This window comes from Colletotrichum fioriniae (genome assembly GCF_027942845.1).
Source record: "Colletotrichum fioriniae strain IMI 355084 chromosome Unknown scaffold_10, whole genome shotgun sequence".
NCBI lineage: Eukaryota > Fungi > Ascomycota > Sordariomycetes > Glomerellales > Glomerellaceae > Colletotrichum > Colletotrichum fioriniae.
This window is the reverse complement of record NW_027076846.1, coordinates 116,395-132,400: the sequence shown is the minus strand read 5'-3', so window position 1 is coordinate 132,400 and position 16,006 is coordinate 116,395. Positions and strand designations below refer to the sequence as shown.

The 16,006-nt window shown below is 53.8% G+C and overlaps 2 protein-coding genes across 2 annotated transcripts; one reads left to right on the top strand and one right to left on the bottom strand.

The window, feature by feature from the left end:
- Positions 1-3,642: 3,642 nt before the first annotated feature.
- On the top strand, positions 3,643-6,305 carry N0V96_008092 (uncharacterized protein; the record flags this gene model as incomplete). Its single annotated transcript, XM_053193847.2, has 3 exons — positions 3,643-3,858; positions 4,394-4,971; positions 5,042-6,305. The coding sequence occupies 3 exons, from the start codon at positions 3,643-3,645 to the stop codon at positions 6,303-6,305; spliced, it is 2,058 nt and encodes a 685-aa protein (XP_053048792.2).
- A 1,565-nt stretch (positions 6,306-7,870) lies between these two features.
- Positions 7,871-11,235, bottom strand: GDH2 (NAD-dependent glutamate dehydrogenase; the record flags this gene model as incomplete). Its single annotated transcript, XM_053193848.2, has 3 exons — positions 7,871-7,904; positions 7,959-10,878; positions 10,938-11,235. 3 exons carry the CDS (start codon positions 11,233-11,235, stop codon positions 7,871-7,873), a joined length of 3,252 nt encoding a protein of 1,083 aa, XP_053048793.1.
- Positions 11,236-16,006: the final 4,771 nt, after the last annotated feature.

Here is a 16,006-nt window from a genome sequence, read left to right as displayed (position 1 = left end):
AGGAAGAAGAGGAAGAGGAACTCTGAAAAGAAAAGAGGGCACGAGTCGGGAAATAAAGGTAATGACCCTGACGAGGAGAGAAGAAGAAGAAAAAAAAAAACAATACGGATAATGCAGAGGAGATCCACGACGACGAGGAAAATTACCGCGTGGACGGGCTGTACCTTACTGTGTAGCATCCGCACCTTCCAGGTTGTATGACCTTAGCACGATAGCATGTTATCAAAAAGGTACTTTTGAAATGCACATAATAAGGTGCAGCCTCAAAGTATCTTTACCACCCTCCTGATGTGATGATTAATGGGGCTCTCTGCCCACCGCGCAACTTTTGTGGAAGCCGCGATGCGAGTGACTTTTCTTCCTCTCTTCCCCGTTAGCGCGTATCATTTCAATTTCGAGGATCGACTCCCAAGTCTCATTTTCGCACACCTCGACGAGTGTTTTTTTTTTCTTTCTTCCCGCTTCTGACCCCTGGCCTCCCGACATGTCCGGGTTGCCCGCTGTTCGTCTTTCTATTGCACGGTCCTTTCTTTCTTTCTTGTCCTGCCTCCAATTGGCCTGTCATTCTATCCGTACCTCGCCTAGAACTCCTACTGTTAGACTCACGATGATCGCTCTCTTGAACACGCACATATCACACACACACACACACACACACACACCAGCATTTGGCCCCCTGGTCCAACCGCCAATGCCTACTATGCTGCTCGCCTCTGACAGTCAAGCGAGGCTTACAACTTCTGGCTCCTAGTCGTCCTTATTCTTGGATTTTCACCCAATGTCCAAGTGTCAGACCACCTCTGCGGGCCCTTCTACAAGCAACGACACTACATACTCCGTACCCTACCTGATATCCACAACCTTGTCTGCTATGCTCCGGCCAGTCTTCGCGACTAACAACTCACCTCATTTTACGGTTTGCGGCTTGCGGCTTGCGGCTTGCCTTGCTCTGGCCGAACCACGTTTGCTGCATCTCTGATCCACTACCATACCCACCCAACCAATGTGATCTCGGCTGTTGGGCAAATCCCGTCTGGCCCCGGCGCGTTACTCAACTCGGCACCCATACAGTCAACCATTGGAACCAAGCACCAAGCAGGAAGCAACCATCAGATCACACGCGGGAAAAGGGGGAGGGGCGAATCGAAGCCTGACAGGCTGCCCGGACGACACGGCCGAGACGGACGCACCGGACTCTCGATGACTGATGATCGGACAATTCTTTCTTTGCAGTCGCCGTCCCTCCTCCAAGGACCAAGATGCCCTCACCCGCTTCGCTCTCGGATGCCCTGGAGTTCGCAACCGCTCTAGCATCAAGCCATGCCGCCATTGGCATTGGCATTGGCATTGCTTCGAGGCATAGTCATCCGCTTCTTCGTCTACCCGACCATGTCATCAAAATGCAACCCTTTGGTATCCTGCACTAGTCCAGCCTACGCAGATCCCGCGAGGCTTTCACTGCTCCGCGCCCCAAGCTGTGCTGTGCATGACGGGAAGAATTGAGCTAAAGAGCTTCCAAGTTCCGGCCAGTGCCGTTAACCTGTTCCTCCCCCGGCTATTGCTACCAGTACAGGACCCTGTCATCGCACAATTCATCGTTCAACGGCCCGCCTATGGTCAAACAGTCAAAATTCACCTTCACCTCCCGCCGCCCTATCCATGGTTCCAAGTTGAGTCGCCTGCCAGCCTTGCTGAGCCAGCGAAGCACTTCACCATGGAACCCCCTTGTTCCTACACTCGTCGACAGCCCTCCTCCTCACCTTACGCCGTCCGATGACTTGCGTGGAAGGGTCAAAGTGACGTTATCATCAAAATAGTTGCCGTGGACGTGTCTCTCCAGCAATGCATTCGACACAATGCACACAGCTATTTGGCCCATCTCTGCCCAACTCAATGCTGTTGTCAATACCCTCGTCCACTAGTGCCTTGGACATAATGGAGCATCGTTTGCCCTGCCAGTCGGCTTCACCGACGGTTCAACAACTGACTTGACCCCAGCAAGTCAAGGCACTCACCTGGTTGAACAATTCCTATGTGAGAGCCCATCGCATAACCATATCTCGCGTGCACAGGGCGCCCACGACTTTGACGATGGAAGCAGGGCGTTGCGAAAGGCAGAGAGAGGGAAAAGCAACCAAGGCGCTCGGATGACCCGTTGGCAATGGGTCGAACGAACCAGAGGCGCAGCGCATGTCTCGCTTTTTTCGACCGTTGACTTTTGACACAAAGTGAAGCACGAATGGCTATCTAATTTGAGACTTGGACACCCTCCAACGACTTGACGATTTGGCGTTGCTTCTTTGTTCCATGTTTGTATTCTCCGCAACCCTTCAATAGCAGTCATCGACCCATCTGCAACACACAGCATATCGGCTACTCTCCCGAGGCCTTGGTGACATCAGTTGGTCATCTCGATCTCTTCGATGGCCGAATCGCGTGTTGCGGTTGCGCCAGATTACGATACTAGGAAACCTGAGTGCGGCCAATCAAATTTCACACAATCTCCCGTCTGCAGTGCTTGTTTACCCGTGTAACAAGGTCCTCGATTGTGGGATTGTGGGATTGTGTGAGCTGTCACTGCACCATCTTTTGATTGAGGCCCGTCGACTTGCAGGCTTCTCCCCAGCACTGAGTCCCGTTCTGAGACGTCTTCCCAGTCCGCTTGGACAACGTTATCGATATGAAGCGACAGCGATAGCGCAACACTGATCGAGTCCAACGAGACGCATCGAAGGGGAGAGGAGAGGAGGGGGGGCGCATTGGTGCACCAGCCACAGAGCGGAATGGGCGAGTCTCTGTGTTCCAATGCCATGAACGCCTCGCTCAAGTGCCTGAAGCCTTGAAGGTCCTTGCCAAGGTGTGCCCTGCATAGCCTCATGTGCCTCGATGAGCTGGACTGTGGGGAGCGTCTGCAACTGTTGCGTTGTTAGTTCTAGAGCTTACTCCGTACACTACACTACAGACTCGCCCGTCGTGCCAGTCTTTTCTACCTGATGCAGGTACAGCGTCAAGCGGCACGGCTACTGTCCATGGTCCCACGGGTACCTTAGCTAAGGCAGAGCACAGTTCACCACGGTCCTCGTTCTCAGCACAGCGTCCATGAACTGCGATGTTTGAGATGTCGAGGTTCGTAAAAGGTTCTCCGAAGACAAGAACAGGCGAGCAACGAGCCATGACCGAGCTCCAATGCGAAACGGAAGCACAGTCAGCTGGACACATACAGTATCTGAGAAAAAAAGAAGAGAGAGTTGATCTGAAAATTGGACTAAGCAGACTAAGCTGACGATGAGCTGCTTGCCCTCGCCGATGTACGGTGCAGCAGATTCCACCCCCACCCCCGGACTCCGGTCCAGCAGATTGTTCTGGTGCTGCGTCCTCAACCCTTTTTTCGGAATCTTCCTGCGGAACTCATTTTCGGATTGCGACGGCCCAACTCTTCTCCCTCCACTCCGGCCGGAATCTCTCGACTCTCACTTTGGCGCGCTGCTGCACACAATTTTCGAAAACATTTTCTTCCCCCTTTTAACTTGACCACCATCGTCCGCCGTGATACCCAACGTTTTTGTCCAATTCTGAGAGCACCGACTGCCTCTTCCGTCTCTCATCGTCTCAATTCCCTCCAATTCATCCAATCCGCCCAGCATGACTATCACCAGTGTCACGCGCAACGAGCTCTGGCGGCACCCGGACCCCACCTCGACTCCCATGTGGGCATTTCTTCTCCGGGTGAATCAAAGGTATGGACTCGAACTGGCAGACTACCCCGGTCTCTACAAGTGGTCCGTCGAAAACGTGGCAGAGTTCTGGGAGGAGGTCTGGCATTCTGTGGGCATCACCGCCTCTAAGCCGTTCGACAAGGTACGCTGGGCCAATGCTATTCGTCAACTCACCCCAAACTCAACTCAACCTCATCCTCTATTTGCCCTACTCATGCTTGGCGCGCCTTGACTGTCAATCTTGTAAGATAAGCAGGCAGAAGGCAAAGGAGAAGGAGGTTATGTGACACCAGTCTGAGAGAACGGGCTCAAACTCTACGCGAGTGCCAGAGCCAGCGAGCAACAGCCAGAGGACGACACCAACAAAGTCGCCAATGCCATCCATGGTCCTCACCAGTGTCTTGAACCCTCGTCAGGACACCCATCAAGAACCTTGATACTGCTTCGAGTGAGGCGGACAATTATGTGGTCATGGCATACAGCTTTTGCATGACCTTCATCCCCGAGGAATTGAGTCATGCCATGAGCCATTGTCTAGCCCATGGGAATGCCGATTTGCCCATCTCAACCCCCCTCCCCCTCCTATACCGGCGCCCGTGCCGCCCCTCCAAAGATCACCTCAATTTCACTTTCCCCAGACCAATAGCTGATCCGGCCCGATGGGCAAACCCCCTTAGGTCTTGCCGCTCAATGCGCCCATGTACCCGCGTCCAGACTTCTTCTCAGGCGCCCGTCTCAACTTTGCCGAGAACCTGCTCTTCCCTGCCAACGTCGCTGTCGACCCCACATCCGTCGCAGCCATCACCACCACCGAACTCGGCCCCTCCGTCTCCACAACATGGGCCGAGCTCCGAGACGCCGTCCGCCGATGTGCCTCCGGCCTCCGGGCTCACGGCGTCAAGCCCAACGACATTGTTGCCGGCTTCGTGTCCAACCATGTGCAGGCCATCATCGCTGCTCTCGCTGCTGCCTCTGTAGGCGCCATCTGGACTGGTATTAGCCCCGACAACGGCGTCAGCGCCGTGTTGGATCGCCTTGCCCAGATCGGCCCCAAGGTCCTCTTCGCCGACAATGGCACCGTGTACAACGGCAAGGAGTGGAGCAGTACCGACAAGACGGAGGAGATTGTTAAGGCCCTGATGCCGGAGGGTCTCGAGCTCGTGATTGTCATCAACAATGTAGCCTGCGACCTTGCCATCAACGGCCTGAGAGCAACAGGAGTTGCAGTTGATGAGTACGAGTCGTTCCTCCAAGGGTAAGTCACCAATGCCTAGCAAACTCACCAGCAATTTCCTCTACTACATCTCGCTAACTTCTCAAACAAGCTCTCCGGATGAGCCTCTCAAGTTTGAGCAGCTTCCCCCTTCACATCCGCTCTACATCCTCTACTCCAGCGGCACCACTGGCCTGCCAAAGGCCATCGTCCACACCGCTCTCGGCACTCTCATTCAGCACAAGAAGGAACATGCCCTCCACGGCTCCCTCACTGCAAAGTCCCGCATGCTCTACTACACCACAACCTCGTGGATGATGTGGCACTGGTCCGTCTCCGCCCTCGCCGTCGGCGCCACCCTCGTCCTTTACTCGGGCTCTCCCTTCAAACCTCACGGCCACCTCTCCCTCCCCCGCCTCCTGTCCGACCTCCGCGTCACCCACTTCGGCACCTCGGCCGCCTACCTCACCGCCCTCGAGGCCAACGCAGTCTATCCCGTAAACGAGCCCGGCATCGACCTCTCCGCCCTCGAGGCAATCTACTCCACCGCCAGCCCCTTACCTCCCTCCACCTTCTCCTTCGTCTACAAGGCCTTCCCCGCCAAGGTCAACCTCGCCTCCATCACCGGCGGCACAGACATCATCTCCCTCTTCGGCGCCCCCTGCCCCCTCCTCCCCCGTCCGCGTCGGCGAAATCCAGTGCGCGGGTCTCGGCATGGCCATCCGCGCCGTCGACTCCTCTCCGGCGACTCCCTCCCGGACCCAACCCACCCAGGCGACCTTATCTGCATCCGCCCCTTCCCCTGCCAGCCCCTCACCTTCTTCGGCACCGGCGGCGACGCAAAATACAAGGCCGCCTATTTCGAGCGCTTCGCCGACGTCTGTGACGTCAAGGGCGCGGTATGGCACCACGGCGACTTCATCAAGATCCCCAACCCGGCCACGGGCTCGCTCGTCATGCTCGGCCGCTCCGACGGCGTCCTCAAGCCCGCGGGCGTACGGTTCGGGTCCGCGGAGATTTACAACATCCTGACGCGGTTCTTCGCCGCCGAGGTGGAGGATGCCGTCTGCGTCGGGCGCCGGCGCGCTACGGACGCCGATGAGACGGTGTGTCTTTTTGTCGTGGCCGCCGCGGGCCGCGTGTTTGACGACGAGTTGAGGGGGAAGATGAAGAGTGTGATTCGGAGGGAGTTGAGTCCCAGGCATGTTCCTGGTGTAATTGAGGAGGCTGGCGGCGGGATTCCCAAGACGGGTAACGGGAAGAAGATTGAGGTGGCCGTCAAGCAGATCCTCTCCGGCATGAACGTCAAAACCAATGCCAGCGTCGCCAACCCCGAGGCCCTCGAATGGTTCCGCGCGTGGGCCGAGACGCATTAGCCTTTCATCTTTTAATTACTCGAATAACCTCCCCCCAGTTTCCGCGTGCTACCCGTTCCTCCGACGGTACATCTTGTTTAGAAGTGTTTAGAACTACTAGGAAAATCATTAATTAGTGTGTGGAGGCTTAGACGGCGCGTCAGAAAACCAGGAAAGAGGGCAGCAAGTAAAAGAACACACGATTCAATGTTTGCATAAGGCTATGATTGGCGTAAAAAGTCCACGATGGAATCATTTCGCATAGTAAAACGCGCTATAATGAACGCACTGGGACCACGAACCCGGAACACCATGAATGTGATTTGGGAAATTCACCTATGGATGGCCATCATCGTTTGTGTTTAGAAAAACCTAAAGGGAGAAGAGATAAGTTGCCGAGTCCTCGGATCCCAAGCCGGATCAACTCCGCCCGCATCGGAGCCAAACGCCGAAACCTCTCTCTCTCTCTCTCTCTCTCTCTCTCTCTCTCTCTCTGTAATCAAAAAGATCTCCGGGGATCCGCGCAGGCCGTGGGGGGAGAGAAAGGGTGTGTATGTAAACATAGATGGAGATCAAAGGCAAACCAACCCCCCACGCCTGCCAGTCTTCGCCCTATCTTACATTCAGCCCCCAGCACTTACAGCCCGCCTATCCCACCCACCCACCTCAAGAACCACTCCCTTTCCCCCCCTCGGAACGGACCGAGTGGTTACGAGGCGCCGTCCCAGTAATCTGGGTACACTGGCTTCGGTAGTATATGGAAGACTGACCAGGGGGAGGGCGCAAGGTTAATGTCCGAGGTGAGGCGTGAGAAGGGCGTGGACGCAGATCCGCATGTCCCATGTAATCCTTCATTTCAACAGCATGTCCTTATTTTTTTTCTTGTTGTTGTCACTTTCATTTCTGGGAGCAAAGAAGTCTAGGTCACATTTGTTCTCTGTTCTCTTCGTATCGGGGCCATTTGGGGACTAGAGATGTTGATTCATACAATATGATGAAAACTACACCTGGCCATCTGCCTTAGTTTACAAGGTTTCCAAGATGTACCGTAGACTAATATTCCATACCAGGAACTACGCAATTAGTCATCTGCATATTTGTGAGGCCGAACAAACCTACATCGCGTCTATGGAAATGCGGCCTCTCAATACAAACTCGCGTACTGACAATCAGGGTAGCCGTAGGCTCAGTGATGTGGTAAGAATAATCCAAACACACTCAAGCTCAGCATAGGAAGCGACTTCATCAGGATCAAGATAGGAAAAGCACCAAAGTAAGGTTAAAACGTCTCATTGGATAACTGCTGTGATCTTCTCGACCATCAGGCTCAAACCATCTGATAACCATGCCCGATAACTCCTATTAGTATGCAATTCATCCACACCATCTAAGCGGTGGACTGTGATCCTTTGCTCAATTTTTTTCTTGCCGTGTCATGATGCCCCTTTTTCTCTCCGTCTTTTCTTTCGCACCACCCATGCGTGTATATGCCAGGAAGCACAAAATCACTTATCCAATTCTCCGATACCCATGATCATGCAAGGAAAACAAAAACACGCCTGATTCAAAAGCAATCAAAAATGAGATTACTGCTTGACGCTCGCCATACGCTTGGCCATGCTAAGTAGAAGGTTAGTGTCATATGGGTGGATTGAAGAGCGGACGAAAACTTACAAGTCGTAGAAAGCAAACTGGCTAGGCTGGCTGCCAAACTGGTAGACAAATCTCGAAGCGAGGTAGCTGCCGAAAATTGCGCGCAGGTAAGAGTCGGGGACGCGCTCGATGATGGTGTCGAGACCAATCTTCTCCAGAAGAAGGTTGGGGAGAGCGTCCTGAAGGACCGAGCGACGGATGGCCTCGTTCTTCCAGAGATCGGAGTGCTGGAGCTCTTCGTCCAAGGTGGTGATGGCGTTGGACAGGTTGTCGGAGAGGGTGCTGCGGGCAACACCCGTCTGCTCATGTTCGCGCCAGATGGCCTCGAACTCGAGGCGGGCGTTCTCCTGGATCTTTGCCTGGACAGACTTGACGTAGTCCTTGTAGAATTGAGGAGCCTGGCCCTTGGCGTCGTGACACATGTGCTTGACAAAGTTCTCATCGTCGAACGAGAGCGAAGCAAGAACCTCCAAGGACGAAGACGTGACACCACCCTTGTTGGCACTGGCGTCCTTGTACAGGATACAGCCAGCCTCTTCCAAGCGGAGCTTGGCATCCTGAGTGATGAAGAGGTTGGCGCCCTCAACCAGGTAGGGGATGGTTGACTTGCCGTCCTTGATGATCTTGTTAACTGAAATCAAGTCAATGGACTCGGGACGACCACCGCAGGGAACGAAGGAGTCGGTGAGGCCAGTGTCGCGCAAGTGGTAGGTGTTGCGGAAAGATGTGCCGTTGGAGATGAACTCTCCAGTGGGCAGGTTGATGTTGTTATCATCAACTAGCACGCGGTATCCATCCTTTGACAACTTGGACATGTCGAAGTTGACAATCATGGACCGTGACTTGGCAAGACGGAGAAGCTCTTGCTTGTCAAGTCCGTTGGGGTCAACGAGAACACCAGATCCGTCAACAATGGAAGTGTACTTCTCAGTGCTGAGAAGGATCTCGTTGCTGCCCAAGTCACCATCGGGACCACCGGTCTGCATCTTCTTGACAGTCGAGGGGTCAAGGTTGAGCTTGCGGTAGATACCGTTGACGTACTCGCGAACAGACAGGGTCGTCATGCCGTAAGTGTCGTGGGGAATACCGCCCAACTTGGGAGACTTGCCAGTGAAGAATGACTTCCACCAGGGTGCACCACGGGCACGAGCATGCTCAGTAGCCCAGTCGACGAGCTCTGCCGTGTTCTCATCAGGGCCCATGAAGATGATCTCCTCCTTGCCGTACAGGTCCACAAGCGGGTTCTTGATGCCGGGAGTCTGGGCAGGGAGCAGAAGGTCGAGAATACTGTCAATGTACTTCTCAAAGGCCTCCTCGGCGCGGTCTTGCATCTTGGGGTCAAGAAGAATGACACCCTTGGAACCGCCCTCGGGAATGTCCTTGTTCTTGCGCTGCTGGGTGCTGGCCAGGCCGTAGTTCTCGTCAAACAGGTTGCGAGCGTTGATGCCGTAAGCCTCCTTGCTGCGGGACTTGACGATGCGAATACCACCGCGGGCAATATCCTTGAAGCGCAGGTGGAAACCGCGCGACTCGGCGCCAATGACGAGGAACATGCCGTAGAGACGCTTGGGGTACTCAATCTCGGGCAAGAAAGAGGGGTCCAGGCGGAAACTCAGGGCAACCTTGGTGGGAGTGAAGTAGTTGGTCTTGAGAATGGCGTTGTTGAAGACGCGGAAGGCGGTCATGACCATCTCCTCGTGCTCGTTGGAGACATCGCGAGTGATGCGCTCCTTGAGCTTGGCATCGGACAGGACCTCAATGGCAGGTGTGGGTGCAATGAAGTGACGGTCGAAGTCAGGTCCGACGGCAAGGTGCACCGAGGCAAAAGAAGCGTAGAGAGCGCGAACAAGGCCGGGGTACGATTGGATGATCTCCAGAATGTAATCGGGAGTGAAAGTCTCCGTTCTCAGACGACGCTTCAGCTTGGATAGAAGTGCCGTATGAGCCTGGTTCTTGGGGTCCAGGATCTCTGACAGGGAGATGTACTCAGAGCCCAAACGGTTCAGGAAGTGCTGAATAAAGACCCAGACGCAGTGGCCGTAAACGGTCTCTTGCAGACTCAGCTCACCGGCAGTGAAGAGAGAGTGCAGCTTGTTCTGGGGAAGACAGTACAGCAGGGAGATCTCCTTGGTGATCTGGTGGATCGACTGGTCCAATGACGGGAAGTTGCCCTCGATGTTCATAGCGGGACGAAGGTAGATACTCATGACCGTGATACCGTTGGCGAATTGCTCGACGTACTTTCTGGAGCTGGTGACGCCGTAGTAGTGGTACAGATCACTGAGAGCCGAGAACAGGCCACGGGCAGTACGAGAGCGGAAGGCAATGACCAAGCGCTTCTCAGGAGAGCCCTCAATATCGAAGACCTCAATGACGGGGCCGGTTCTATTGACCGCGAGATCGATGATCTCCTGGTAGATCTGCTTGGTGTTGTTGGTGGCCTTCTGCAAGAAACCGTTGTCGGCAATAACCTCCAAACGGGTCTCGTGAGGGTCCGTTGTCTCGGGGCTCTGCTTGAAGAGACATTGGTAGACAAAGTAGCAGCGCAGCGTGGCCTTGGAAGTCGGTGATGCACCCAGAACTCCAGGGGAACGGAAGGTCTCTACACGGAACTTGGTCTTGCCGACGTGGTCAAGATACTTGGCCTCGAGGCGCTGTTCGTAGCGGGGTCCAGCAGTGGACGTCCTGCCAGGCTCGCTCGTGTCGATGTAGATTGCGTGGTCATGCGCCTCCATGTCGAGTCTAATCTCCTCGCGCTTGTCTTCGCGGGCGAAGGCGGCCACCTTGGCGGCGTACAAAGATGTGATTTGGCTGGCAATGACCTCGGGAACTTCAATCTTGAAGTAGACATCGTCAATGCCGAGCTCGTCGTAGAACCATGTGACTTGCTCCTCAATCAGAGCTTCTGGGATCCATCCGTTGTTCTTGATGAGCTCCTTGACTGGTTTTGCGCGTGTTAGTGGCGTCCTAGACTTGGGTCCTGGACAACAACAAACTCACCCTGCTCCATCTGCTCTTGCTTGCCAACAAATGTCGGCGCAATGTAGCCAACTGTTGCTGACCTCAAAACTCTGTGGCCGTTGCCATTTGAGCGAGAAGCCATGGGCAAGCTGAAATGTGTTGGCTGGGGAGAGGGGCCACGGCTGCTCTCTGCTGAGTCGGCCTGAACCTGGCCCAGCATCTTGTTACGAGGAGGGGCGGCGGTCGCCATGATGTCGGTGATTTCTTCGAGGGGGTCTGGCTCTGAAGAATACCTATCCATGGTAGGAAGGTCAGTATTGATTGACAGGGCCAACATGGTGGCGGGTAGCGAATCAACAAGATGGCAGGAAGAAGCAGCGTGACTATGACGAGAGACAGTTTTGTGGTGAAGAGAAAGAGGAAGCTGAGGGTCGGGATGGGCGAACCCCGGGTCTAAGTATGGTGACGGGAACAACGAGGCATCGCAGCAACCAGGAAAAGTTACATGATGTTTGCGAGTCAGTGTCAGACTGCTGGCAGGACAGCTTTGTCGAGCGCCCGTTACGTTGGGTTGCGAGAACCGGGATCGGTAATACGTCGTGGGGATCTAGAGCAGGCTTTCTTGCTCTGGACAATGCGGTCTGGGAATTGGGCAGGGTCCGCAAGGTAGAACAGAAGTGCTGTGTTGTGCAAATGAATTGCGCGCAAAGGTAGGAATCGAGAGAGCAACGGGAGCATTGAAGCTTCACCGCCGTACGCTCGTGCAATGGGCGGACTGATAAGGAATGGGCAGGGGGAGCCAACGAGGTGAAAGGGCATGGGAATTTGGAGTTGGGGGAGGTGAACTCGGACGGGCGTACCTTGCGTCTTCGGTAGACTAGCGCGATGCTGATCCGATTCAGATATACGGGATCAGGTAGAAAAGCAGATGCAGAGCTAACAATGGGCTCGGATAGCTGCTTTTTGCCGACTGTTGGTTGGTTGGTTGGTTGGTCGGTATAGGGGTATAGGGAAAAGATAGAGGATGAGAGACACGATGTCTGGTTCCGGGGAGGAGTGCAGATATCGCGGGGTGTAGTGTTTGTTATGTAGAACGTGGAATCTGGTGTAGGTGAAGCCGAGTTCGAGTGACTGATGTCAAAGTCTCGGAGAAGTGATCCGGCGGGGCACTTTGACGGTAAGGTGCTTGGCCTGAGCTTTGTTGTTGACGGTTGTGGTGGTAGAGAATGATAAAGGAGCCGTGGTTTGTCTCACAAGCCAATGGTAGGGACAGGCTGTTTTTGACAGATGAAGACGGGATGAAAGGAGGCAGCTGATGATAAGAAGGGGGGCGTGGGCGTGGCAGGAAAGGTTCGAGGACGAGGTATCTCAAAACCCAGAAGTGGCCGATATATACGTGTTTTCCCGTGTAAAGAGGAAAGCAACCGCGGGCAGAGCGAGAGGGAGTTTCCTTGTAAGCGCGACTAGTGGTCAGCAGGACGTCCCGTATTGGAATTGTGGAAGCTGTTGCCCGTGACTTCTTGTAATATGGAAAGGCAGGACAAATCTTATTCAGCTTTTCAGGTACGGGGGGAGCAATGTACCTTTTTTCTTCTCCTGTGGTTGTTACAACCCGAGAGTCAGAGAGAACAAGAAGAGGGTGATCAAAAACGCGTCAATTGACGTAAAGGTGGATGATGGGGATCCCGGGCAACACAGCCATCCGACCGGCTTGAGGTCAATTCGCTGGTAGCTGGTACCTTTTTTTGTTTTACGGTAGGTATTGGTGAGTTTTGCTCAAGCCCCAGGGGGTGAAGAACTGAAATCGAGGCCCGGGTTTGGGTCGATCGGTTACGTCTGGGTCAGAGGTTCTGGCCTGGTTGGAATGCCGGTGGGGTTGCAACCTGCGGCCAAGAGGGGCCTGGAATCTTTCTCGCTGGATTCGAGAAGAAAGTGATCGTAATCAAGAGTGAGAGAAGTCGTTTCGTCAGATCCAGATCCTGGTTCAGCAAAGATACCAGAAATTCACTCTGTGACTTCGTGGATGCGACTTGACGGTTTTGGGATGAGATGTGGATGTGGCAACACCGAGGGGCGGGTTCTTGAGAGATAAGGGACCCTGAACTGAGTGAGAGTTAGCGCTCCCGTATCGACTCGGGTTTTGCTGCCTTCAGCTGAAAATAGCAGCAAGGCGGGCGGACAAGGTCGTAGCAGCCGTGGCCACAGGGCTGTGAACGGGCCTGGGGTGGTGGAAACTTGAAAGGCACAAGCAAAGAGGGCAATTGGGGGAGACACAACAGAACACCACGCCGCCGGGCCGGTTGCTGAGAGAGCTGGCTGACGGCTGTTGGCTGGGCTGTGTACTCTAGTTGTGTGGCTGACGCGAGATAGAGAGCCCAAAGGCGGACACGGCGAGGAAAACAATCTGGGATTGGTGATGGGAACGACGGAGAGGTGCGTGTGTATGTTGTTTACCTTTGTGGTGGCTCAGAGGTAGAGATAAGGTAGGTCTTATTTGACCAGTAGGAATGAAGCCAGAGCGTGAGGGAGGGATTTAGGTAAGAGTAACAGCAAGCGGGTAAATGCTGGTTGTTGGGTGAAGCTGTTTAACCTCGAGCTTTAGTTGAGGCTCTTGAAAGGGGGAGGAGGAGACGAGGATGAAAGTGAGGATGAGGAAAAAGCAAAGTCGATCAGGAACTGAGAAACTCACGATCCAAGAGGCCCGACCCTAAGCTTTATACTCACAGGTACTTGATGGCTTGACGACCACGACGACGAATGCTTCTCTGACTACAAGAAATAAATGCCGGTCATTCTTTTCCCAGTCGACCTTTTTTTCTCTCTTCGAATTCCCTTCCACAAGAGTACGTCTCTCCAAGTCCCTTCTTCCATGTACACACACACCCCCCTTGGCCGGGCAGGTGACTCGCAAAAGACGGGAGACGTTGTGAAGGAAAATTTGCATATTTTCCACCCTCCAGGACTCAAGGGGAAGCACGTCGACATGCATCCTTGCAGCTCTCGCCCTCTCGAATGAAGCTCCCGTGGCTTCTCGTCCAGTGTCGACTACGAGTTGGATCACGATGATGACTTCACCCGCAGCACAAATGGCGAACTATTACCAAACAAAAACTGGGCTAAGCCGTTTCGGGTAGGCAGCAGACTCCAATTAGTCTTGCTGATTGGATCACAGGCTTACAACTCGAGGGGAGAGAAAGAGGCGGGAAGGTACCTTAGCTATTCTTTCTCAATTTTCTCCAAGTATGTACGGAGTACTGCTGCGTAAGTATTGCGGTACCTGGCGGCGAAGGCGGCGCGGCGGTGGTGGTGTTGGCGAGTGCGACTGTCCCGGGCCTGGGTCCGCCTGTCCGCCTGGGGTAGAGGTACAGGAGAAAAAGGTACTTGCTTCACCCTCATTGCTGCCGTATGCTCCATCGTACCTGACGGCGTAAGGCGACATTTTGGCTGGAAAGCTGGGGCAGAAGCTGAAGCAAGTGAGGCCTGGGAGCTGCCACATGGGGCACATCACATGCGCCAATGGAGGGGCACTTGGGACACCAAGGAACCACCAAGGCTTCAAACATCCACTGGGGAGACCACGATGCCCTCCAACGGTACGTACTGGGTACTTCTTCCCGTCAGATGTATCCGTACTTCCATGCGTTGTTCTTTCTTGGTGATTCTCTCTGCAAAAAGGCATCGTGGGGAAGACCGAAAGCAGGTACAAGAGACTTGCCCGGTGTACGTATCTGCAATTCTTTTACATGTCACGGCTATTCGAGGCTCTTCAATCCACACAGCAGCGGTACACTTTCCAATTTTTTCCTGCATTTTTTCTCTCGCATCCTCTATTTGTAAGGATACCTTGCAAGGTACCTCTTTTTATTCGTGGTCCAAGTGTCGGAGCGGGCACCCGACGTCTCTTCAAACCTCACATCACACTTTTCTGTGTTACCCAACATGACCGGCCCGGTTGAGGTTGGGACTTGGAAGCTCAAACGAAAGGATGAAGAAGATAAGAGCGCAATACACTGTCTGCGCATCTCGGATGCCAGGTCAAAAAGTTCAAGTCAAAGCAGCCAAAGCCGATGGCGATAGCCTTCAATAAGGCATAAGACCTTACTCACCACAGGCAAATGTGTCAAAATCGGCATTGCCCACCAGAGCCACACGTCCGGGCGGCCGGTCTCTCAGCGCGCGGCCTTGGATCCCGTGAGCTCTCGCAAGAGAGCATTTCATGGGCCGTCCTGTGCGTACCCGGTTTACCCGCCGACCTGCTGCTTGCTGTGTTGGTAACTGGCTTCTGCTGTTGCATTGCACTCTCTAATCCCGTCAGTCACCTTCCCATTACCAGACGCCCCGAGAGTTCGGCACTGGTAGCCGCCGTTCGATGTACAGACGAAACGACATGTACCCTCGAGATGATGTCTTTTTTGCGTTTCTTTCCCAACAAAGCACAGGACTTGTCACGAAAAAACCGGTGACGGTAAGCGATGGTACCTCTGTACTTTGGACAGGAAAGCAGAGTACCCTGAAGAATACTGTCTACCACGCTGCGGGTAAAGGAATCCGTTCAAAAATTTGAACAAGTCGTGAGTACTCTGTACTTCTCCTTTGTTTTTTTGTTTTTTTGTTTTTTTACCGCTTATTCGTGTTGCAGCTCAAAACGCCCGCTTGTCAGGCGCCGGCCTTGCTTCGAGACGACTTCCCAGCCATTGCCCCTCTAAAGCCCCAGAAAAAGAACCAACTTCGTCGTACCTTGCTCCATTGTAAGTAGTTTCCGATCATGTACCATGCTAGATACCCACGATACCTACTTTCGCAATGCTAATGTATCTTAACCAAAGAGGCATTATGTATCTTTCCAAGTACACATACGACGTTTACCTCTTTGTTGTATACGTAAGGTAGTCGCACTCCATTTGTGATTCACGGCATGATAACAACAAATCCCCGGCCGGCAACAGCCCAGACCTCATAACAAAAATATGGACACCATTAGCAACAGCCATGTTCGTCCAAAGACTAATATCAATTGCGACATACGGACACAGGAACCGGGTCAACTAATTGCCCCAGAACAACCACACGAGTCTCTCGCTCTTCCTCTCCGGCGGCCTCGTCAAAAA